At 47.5% G+C, this 9,778-nt stretch overlaps 1 protein-coding gene across 1 annotated transcript; it reads left to right on the top strand.

The window, feature by feature from the left end:
- The first annotated feature begins 14 nt into the window (after positions 1 to 14).
- Positions 15 to 9,298, top strand: PXMP4 (peroxisomal membrane protein 4). Its single transcript, XM_069871788.1, has 4 exons — positions 15 to 150; positions 1,137 to 1,199; positions 1,814 to 2,012; positions 3,327 to 9,298. The coding sequence occupies exons 1-4, from the start codon at positions 35 to 37 to the stop codon at positions 3,588 to 3,590; spliced, it is 642 nt and encodes a 213-aa protein (XP_069727889.1). The 5' UTR covers positions 15 to 34; the 3' UTR covers positions 3,591 to 9,298.
- The last annotated feature ends 480 nt before the right edge of the window (positions 9,299 to 9,778 follow it).

Raw genomic sequence — 9,778 nt, 5'->3', positions numbered from 1 at the left:
GAGCGCGCGCTGCCGCAGAGGCCCGGGCCGCGCCATGGCGGGCGGGGCGGACTCGCTGCGCGCTCTGCTCCGTGCGGCCAACGCGCTCCTGAGGCAGCGCCGGTACCGAGCCGCGCTCGCCGTCATCAAAGGCTTCCGCAACGGGGCCGTGTGAGTGCGGCGGGGCGCGGGGAGGGGCCGCCAGGGAGGTTGGGGCCGCTGCGGGGCTTGGCGGGGCCTGGGGTCCCGCTGGGCCTCTCCGTGAGAGAGAGATGGGCCTCTCTCTCTCTCTCTCTCTCTCTCTCTCTCTGTGCGGCCCGGGGAAGAGGAGGCTCCACAGGGACCTTGGAGCAGCTCCCAGCGCTGAAAGGGGCTCCAGGAAGGCTGGGGAGGGGCTCTTGGTCAGGGGTTGCAGGGATGGGATGGGGGGTGGGGGCAGTTTTCAACTGAAAGAGGGGAAATGGAGATGAGATCTTAGGGAGAAATGTTTTGCTGTGGAGGTGGGGAGGCTCAGGTTGCCTAGAGAAGTGGTGGCTGCCTCGTTCCTGGAGCTGTTCCAGGCCCTGGGGAAAGCACAGGCTGGGGGAATTGGGGTTGTTCAGCCTGGAGGGGAGAAGGCTCTTGGGAGACCTTAGGGCAGCTTCCAGGACTGAAAGGGGCTCCAGGAAAGCTGGGGAGGGGCTTTTTAGTAAGGACTGTTGTGACAGGATAAAGGGCCATAGTTTTAAAGTAAGGGAGGGGAGATATACAGTGGATATAAAGAAGAAATATTTTTACAATGAGGGTGGGGAGGCCCTGGTGCACATTGCCCAGGGAAGTGGTGGCTGCCCCATCACTGAAGGTGTTCCAGGCCAGGTTGGATGGGGCTTGGAGTACCCTAATCCAGTCGGAGGTGTCCCTGCCCATGGCAGGGATGTGGAACTGATGTGGAACTGATGGACTTTAAGATCCTTTCCAACCCAAACCATTCCCTTCCAACTTCAGTCATTCTATCATTTCCTTAAGCCTGTGGTTCCTTCCAGTCTTGTGTGCTTCTGGGCTGGCTTAAGTGTAAGATGTAGTTCCTTAGGTAGCACCTTTTGGCTGCCAACAGAATGAAAATGCCATCATTTTACAGTGTAATGCAAAATGTTTGAAATATGTTTTCACTTTTGCAGTTATGGAGCAAAAATCCGAGCCCCGCATGCCCTGGTGATGACTTTCCTGTTCAAAAGTGGAAGGTACGAACTACAGTGCTGTGTTTCTGTGTTACTGTGTAGAGTGCTTTCGTTCAAGCATTTGGTTTTCTGTGTTTCCAGAGGGCTTAAAAAGTCAAAAAGATGTATGAGCTGTGGTAACAGCCTATTCTGATAGCGGCACAGGCAGCGCATGTACGGACACGTACACGAATATGTGTATGCATGGGGGTCTACTGCTTGTGCAATGGTTGATAAGAACCATTGGGCTGAGGAGAAATTAGCAACTGCAAATAGCAACGCTCTGCTCTGCGCTCAAATAAGGGAAACCAAGATTTAGCAGTGTGTGTCATGCCTTCCCCACTTATGCTAGAGGTTGGCACTTAGGCAAAAAATTAATGGTAATGAAAAATAAAATAAGCCTCCTTGGCAATTGATAGAATTGAAGAGAAGCACAGCCTGCGGTCTAAGCGGAGCAGTTGAATGTATTCAGGGGAGCTGGGCATCAAGGGGTTTGTCATCCCTCACAAAGTACCTGTTCTGTGGGCTGAGCAAGTGGTCAGTGTAGATGGGCAGGCCAGAGGGCCAGAGTGTCCAGGCTGAGCGACAGCCACAGTTCTGCGTTTTTCCTTTTCTAATTGTCTGCTTCTTTTCCTCAGCTTAAAAGAGAAATTGAAATCGATTGCTCAGGCTACGTACACTCATTCCCGGAACCTGGCGTGTTTTGTGTTTACCTACAAGGGGCTGATGGCGTTGCAGGCCCAACTACAGGGGAAAAAAATTCCATTTCACTCTTTCTTTGCAGCCTGCATTGGAGGCTGGCTAGTGTTCGGCGAGAACAATCCCATCAACAGCCAGGTAAATGCACTTGTTTAAAGTTTCTGTGTCAGAAAACCCAACTGGCAGGTGACTGTGTGCCAGGAAACGGTTGGTGTAGCCTGGCACAGTGCTGTAGTTCTTACCATGTCGCTTTACTCTTTTATCATATTTCTTTACACGCACGCAAGTTCTGTTTCTGGCTGTGCTGCACTCAAGTGCTAGAGGTGGTTACACACGTCTGTGAGCAGTGTGTTCAGTGTGAGAGCTAGGAGCCCAGCTTTAGCCTCAGAGCTGCGCTGTGTGCTGAGAAAGGCAGGTAGGCAAGCAATCCAAAGGCGTTGGGTTACCCGTGGTGTCGTCTGGGCTGTGGTAAGTGACTAAAGCCTGTAGCTGGAACACTGAGTGCAGAGCACAGTCAGTTTCTGAGCTACACAGACCTGAACTGGTTAAACTGATGAAAGCTGCTCAGGTTTGGCGGTTAAGTCACAGTTACAGATGAATGAGTCAGTAAAACACAGCTGCAGTTTCATCACAGGTGTTTTTCTTATGCGGTCCTCTGTGAGAACATGCCTTCAGTCTGGTTTTAGGATGTGTCCAGTCTACCGAGTCTGTATCTGCTTGCCAGGTGAGCAGGGCCACTCTGGGACGATTCCGTCAGCAGCAGCATTGGAGGCAGTATTAACTGAGCAAAGATAAAAGTTTTGCAACTGCAAAGAGATGTTGCATCAAGAGTAACTTATCGATTGCTACATTGGAACACGAGCAGAGAAGCAGGGCTTTGAGGACCTGGGGAAAGCACTGGCTGAGAGAGTTGGGGTTGTTCAGCTTGGAGAGGAGAAGGCTTCAGGGAGACCTTAGAGCAGCTTCCAGGACTGAAAGGGGCTCAAGGGAAGCTGGGGATGGACTTTTTAGCAAGGTGTGTTGTGACAAGACAAAGGGTAACGGTTTTAAACTAAGGGAGAGGAGATTTACACTGGATATAAGGGAGAATTTTTTGACAATAAGGGTGGTGAAACACTGGCACAGGTTACCCAGGGAGGGAGGCCTCATCCCTGGAAACATTCCAGGTCAGTCTGGATGGGGCTCTGAGCAACCTGATTGAGTTGAGTATGTCCCTGGTCCAGCAGGGGGGTGGATGGGATTACCTGTAAAGGTCTCTTTCAACCCAAATCATTCTGTGATCTCCAGTTATAAAGGCTGCTCATTATGTGACCCTGCAGCCTGTTCGCTGTCAAGTTATGTAAATAATTTTCACGCCTCTTACCTGTCTTAAGGCTTCTAAATCACTTAACTTGGCTGCTGCATCTGGTCAGGTGATTTACCTAATGTTCTTTGATTTTTCTCTCCATGCAGATTATTATGTACCTGCTGTCCCGTATCCTGTTCGGCTTGTCTCGGCTGGCGGTGGAAAAGGGCTACGTCCCACAGCCAAAGCAGGATCCCTTTCCGCTCGTTGCTGCCCTGATATGGGGGATAGTTCTGTGGCTCTTTGAATACCACCGGGAAACCCTGCAGCCTTCTCTGCAGTCCTCCATGACCTACCTGTACGATGACAGTAACGTATGGCATGATGTTTCTGACTTTCTCATTTACAACAAGAGGACAGACAGCAAGTAGGTGGTTCATTGTAAAACACCTTCGAATGAGATGGTACCTTCCAGCAGCTGAGGGAAGAGGTTCTTCTGTGGCTCCTGACTGGTGATTTTTAAATTAACATCTATCGAGCACGGTTACTTCTTGTGTCCTGGGCAAAATGATAAGTCTTGGCTCTGTGCAGAGCAAGCAAATACCCCACAGAAACTTGTTGCAGTCCTCAGTGAGAGGATTCCTTGGGAATGAGTTGAAGTAAGTCTTTTTTTAAGAGAGGCCTTATTTTCCATGCATGTGTGTGGTTTTATTTATTAAAGAAACTAAATATACTGACAAAATGACAGCCTGACAATGAATGGAGAGCGTGTCTAATCTTGTAAGAGTGTTGTAGGGGTTGACTGTATGCTCATAAGGCAAAAGCGTTTTTCTGTGCTGCTATGCTCACTGTGGTGTGATGGGAATGGGGACCAGCTCAGGTCTGAACGCAGGGATGTAATGTCTTGATTCCTGTGGATGACTGGAAATCTCATTTAAACTATTGCAAGGACAGTTGTGTGCTACGTAAGAGAGTTTCTCTGCAGTTTCCCCTCAGGGAGACAATGAAATGCTTGAGAACAAGACTGGTAAGACTGGTGAAAACCTGGTAAATTGGGCTTGGAAGGACTGGTTTTGCGTGGTTTCTTTCAGGTGCTTGGGCTGAATCTGTCCCTCTGCAGAGTGTGCTAATTAATACCCTGTAATCATTTTAAACTTGTTTGTAGACTTTTTAAAAGCTGCTTGAACTGAATACCAAAAACAGTTACGCAACTCGGGCTCCTGTGGAAACAGGCTGAGGCGCATCGCACGCCCTCAGATATCACGCTGGGTGCTTTATACGTAGAAGCAAACAACACTTTTAGCAAGCACTTATGTTTTGGTGGAAGATAAGCACATGGGTTTCTCTTAGCTCCAGAATCCGCCCTCCACAGCAGTGGCATGTGTTTGCTGTAATCAAACTTGAAGGTACGTGTAGTTTGTGCTGAGCCATGTTGAGGCCATGAATGAATATATGAGTGAATTTTCCTCTTAAAAACACACTGCTAGGCCCCAGGAACAGTGCAGCTCGCACTGGACTTTAACAGGAGACAGACTGGAGAGTTGAGAAAGAACAAAAACTGCTTTAACATTGATAAAATCAAACTGTTAATAGCACAAAGCACTTACACTGCTGTGTAACACTACACTATTTACTTAATGATGTACATTTAAAATAATTCCTAAAACACAGGTTTTATGTGGTGATGTCACAAGAGATTCACTAAGCACCCTGTGCTAATCCTTCCCTTATCCATCAAGATGATTTTAGTTGCTTCTTTTTTATCTCCTGTTTAAAACAGGTTAGTTCTCTCTGTACCCATCTGCTTTTCTCTCCTGATTTGGAATCATAAAATGATTTTTGTTGGAAGGAACCTCAAAGCCCATCCAGTTCCACTCCCTGTGATGAGCAGGGACACCTCCTAATGGATCCGGTTGCTCCAAGCCCCATCCAGCTTGGCCTGGAACACCTCCAGGGATGGGGCAGCCACCACTGCTCTGGGCAACCTGGGCCAGGGCCTCACCATTCTCATCATGAAGAATTTCTTCCAAATGTCTAATCTAAATGTTCCCCCTTCCAATTTAAAACCATTCTCCCTTGTTCTAACACTGCCTGCCTATGTAAAGAGTCCCTCCGCTGCTTTCTTGTAGCCCCCATCAGGTAGTGGAAGGCCACTATAAGGTCTTGACCTTGTCATTTCATTATTCTGTTGCTGCTGTTCGTCACCTTTTGTAGCCTCTCTATGCTCCAGGCTCTAGCAGTTTGTCATATTTAATGATACGAACAAAACACTACATTTAAATTCAGGTATCTTCTGAGCAGAAAACCTCAAGATTTCTTAAGTCATTTGTCGTTGTCCTCCTAAGCTCTTTTGCTGCTCTTCTACATCTTCTGAGTGCTGCTTTGCTCTTTAGTCATCCACTCTCTCTGTCAGCAAGAGAGAGAATTAAAGGACTTGTGGTAGTCTGGTGCTGTGTTATTTGAGATTGAACCGCATCCTGAGTGTTTCAGGTCAAGTAGGAACAGAATCCAAACTGAACCTAATGCTGAATCTGACTGTGGAGGCGGAAGCTTCTTTGTGCTCATCCGATGCAAGTCCATGACGTGCTCATCAGACAAGATATTGCTGCAATAACTGCTATTGGTACCTTCAACTTTTAACATCACCAGCTATTGTGGTCTGTGCTGGACACTTGAATTTGAACACCACTCAGTGTTTAAGCAGACAGACCCCAGGAAAGCCATAGAAGTTAGGAACTGGGTTTTTTTGATTTGTAGTTAAATATTTTGTTTGGTGTAGATGAGCCTAAGGATTCAAGTACAGGAAAAAACACTGAAGTTACAGGTGGGGTCTGATTTCTTTACAGACTTTGTATCTTTATTTGCACCACAGGACAGCTGAAGCAGTGCAAGTGCAGCACGCTTAAGTCAGAAGCCTCAATATTGTTCCATTTAAGAATCTTAATATTCTGCCAATAAGGCTGAATTCCTACAGGCTTTGATAGAACTTCAGAAAACCCTTCCAGACATGGCTTGCAGTTTTTCTTGAGCGCTATTAGACTTGCAAGACCCTGACCATCTATAATTAATATAGTAGAAAATGGTGCAGGCTAGTTATGTGAGCCCTGTGAGAAGTTTTTAACCTTTTTAATTTATAGCTGGCATTCCTTTCTCTGAGAAAGGCTTGTGATTCCCTTAGAGGCGAAATAATTTTCTTCTGCTTGTAATTCTACCACTGCAGCCACGTGGCTGCTTGTGAAGCACTTCCCTGGCCACGTGAAGGGGACTTCCTGTGTTGCTGGAATATCGCTGTCCTCTAGATCATAGAATCACTAGGTTGGAAAAGGCCTTTAAGATCATCAAGCCCAACCATACCTATCCACTACTAAACCATATCCCTAAGCACTTCATCTACCCATCTTTTAAACGCTTCCAGAGATAGTGACTCAGTCACCTCCCTGGGCAGCCGGTTCCAGTGCTTGGTAACCCTTTTGGTGATGAAGTTTTTCCAAATGTCCAATCTTAACATGCTGTGGCATGAGGCCATTCTCTCTTGCCCTGTCCCCTGTCACTTGGGAGAAGAGACCAACACCCACCTCTCCACAACCTCCTTGTAGGCAGTTGTGAGCAGTGATAAGGTGTCCCCTCAGCCTCCTCTTCTCCAGGCTAAACAACCCCAGCTCCCTCACCCACTCCTTGTAAGACTTGTTCTCCAACTCTGTTCCCGTTCTCTGGACGCGCTCCAGGACCTCAGTGTCCTTGTAGTGAGGGGCCCAAAACTGAACACGATATTTGAGGTGCAACCTCACCAGTGCTGAGTACAGATGGCAAAACTAAGTTTCCAGGATCAACCTGTCCACCAGTCATCCTTGCTTCAAAACACCCTTTTCCTCTTGGGAGTCTCTCACCATCCTTGCTTTCAAAGCAAATTGTGCCCGAGCCTCAGACCATCTGTACTTTGATCCAGGAACCAGCTGCCGTCCCTGGAAGACAAACTGCACTCGTCCCGAGAGTGGGATCCATGTAGCCGCAGCCATTAACCACGCGTTAGGGGACGGTTGGCTTTCCCGCTGTGCCAGGGCAGGACGTTAAGCTGCAAGTCACCACTTTCCCCAGGGAAGTAATTGGAACAGTTTTTTAACGGCACCAGTCCCGCATTGCTGTTCCTGTGACCAGATAGCTGGGGATGAACCCCTTATGCTGCCGAGGTGCTGGAACAATGCAGGCGTGTAGTAAGGAAGTGAACTAGAAGTAATTTGTCTGAGTCAGACTTTTTGGATACATAAGTTAACACTCCCTGCCCTCCCCCAGCGCATTGTGTTGGGGAATTGAGTCCCTGTTTGTGTTCTTTTTTATTAGCATTAAAACCAAAGGAAATAAAGAGGCAGTTGGGAAGCCACCTGCGAATCGGCCAAATGCTTAAGAATCACAAATAAGTGCCATTCTCTCTCCCCACCAGCCCTGAGTGGGTTTGAATTTTAAGATGAACTTGGGTTTGTTTGTCTACATCAGCTTTATTTTCCCTTGTTATTTCTTCCTTGACACCTGACTGGGAGATGTGGGTGACGAGTGTCAAAAATTAGAGGTTTGTCAAAAATTAGGAATTCTGGAAGTGTTCATTTTAAAATGATGCTCCTCCAGATTTTAAGCCTCTTTTGGAGGCAGTTTTAAAGGTTAATGAATCAAACTGATCAAAAGTTTTCAGCAAGCCTTGAAGAGCAGAGTGGTGATGCTGAGCTATTAATCATTCAGTTTATGAAGGAACAAAGCAAGCTCGGGGTTATTTACTGCCGCTGCATGCTGCCCTAGCATGCACAGTGTGCTTCCCCTCCCTTTGGAGGGCAGCTTGCTTGGCAGTGTTGGCTGTCAGGGTGGCCGAGGAACCGTTTCTGGGACAATTGCATTATTTAACAAAGGTGACAATTAAATGGCTGCATGACATTTGGGTTAGGGGAGGTTTTCTATGCTGCGTTTGATCCTTTCAGTTCAGGGGAGGGTAATTCCAAAGGCAAACCTTGTGCTTGTCCAATTAGTGCCCCAGAGGAGTGTTTGTGGAAGTTGTGGCTGCCGTAAGGGGTGAGCCTGCGTTTGCGGAGTGGCAATGGGCTTTGTCCCATCACCCTCCGTGTGTCTGGGCAGTAACCAGTCCTGCTCCAGACAGCAGAGTTGGGAGGCAGGGGCTGCAGAACGGATTCAGTATTAGTGTTGTGAGATTTTCTTGCCCTGGTAGAGTTCCAGCTCTGCTTTAAACCAAGCTGGGTGGGGGTGAGGCACAGGGGTGATCTCTGGATGCTGAAGCAGATCAAAACCAGCCACCCATTGGGACCCCTGTGACCCCTGGGCACACCAAGCTCTGCAGGTGGGAGCAGTCTTGGATGGCTGGTACTGGCAGAGTAACCAGAATCCCTGGCAGATACCCTCCCACAGGAGAAACTGCTGTGACTCCAACTCCTTTTCACCGCCTCAGCACAAATTCGACCTTTGGATAACACCCAGAGCCATGTGCTGGTTCCTATTTGTCAGGTTGTGTTTGTCTTCCCAGATCGTGCCAACCTGAGCAGAACGTGTTCGGTTCTCTGATGCTGGTTTTGAAATCCAGCAGATAAGGGAGGAGAGAAAACAAGGCATAATGTGTCCAGCGCAATGTCTGGCTGCCACTGTTAATATTTTAGGGGTGCTAATCTTGAGTTTTCAACCTGTGTGTTCATACCAGATTGTTGGAAGAGGTAACTTTTTGTTCACATAGCAGCATTTTTATTTGCCTTGTTTCCTCATGAGGCTGGTGATGAGGAGAGGGAAAAACAAAATAAATGCTCTCTAATACAAGTTAATATTACTTATGCTTTTGGTTTTATGTTCATAATTGCCTTGTAATCCAGGCCCTGATTTTCTGACAGCATAGAAGAAACATAAACTCAGGTAACTTGTAATCTGGATGCTTGTAGGAATATCTCAGGGTTTGGGTTTAAAACATGTGGAAGAGGTGGCAGTGGGTTGTAGAAATCGCTCTGTCCACTATGAGTTGACTTCTTGCATGGTCCGTGTTGTACATCGATCAGAGACTTTCTGCCAACCCCCTGTGCAGATTATTGCTGTGTAATCACTCCTTCAATATAATACTGTGCTTTCTATAGGAATAATAAAAATCTAATTTTTTGTCTTTTTTTTTGTTACTGTCATCATTATTAATCTGAAATAAATTCAGTAATGCTTAATTACTGCATGTTACTCATCCCATATGCAGAAAAGTCATGCACAGAGTGCGTTTTTGGCATCGGTTGTGCCCTCACGTTACCAGCTTGGAGGCAACTTGGACCACACCACCACATTTACCTACATCAAGGCTGGCTGGCTCGGATCCTCCCTGCAAGGACAAACTGGGGTGGCTGGGTTTTTCTTTTGAAGCATGAACTTTCCGGTGCTGTCGCTGTTGGGCTCATTTAGTGTGGTTGTATCGTCAGATTGGGGGCGAGGCTGGGGGGGTCATGGTGTGTACAAACTGGGCACACTCAGACACAGTGTAAATGGGAAAGTGGGTGACCAGCTCTTGCACTGTGCTAGTGAAGAGTCTGTCTGTCCCGCTGGGTATTCCTGGGGTGACAGTTACAGGACAGACTGCTCCCTGGTGCCGTGGAACCAC

The sequence above is a fragment of the Phaenicophaeus curvirostris genome, chromosome 18 (genome assembly GCF_032191515.1).
Source record: "Phaenicophaeus curvirostris isolate KB17595 chromosome 18, BPBGC_Pcur_1.0, whole genome shotgun sequence".
In the NCBI taxonomy this organism is placed as follows: domain Eukaryota; kingdom Metazoa; phylum Chordata; class Aves; order Cuculiformes; family Cuculidae; genus Phaenicophaeus; species Phaenicophaeus curvirostris.
Note: the sequence above shows the minus strand (reverse complement) of the source record. Positions and strands in the feature narration are given on the sequence as shown.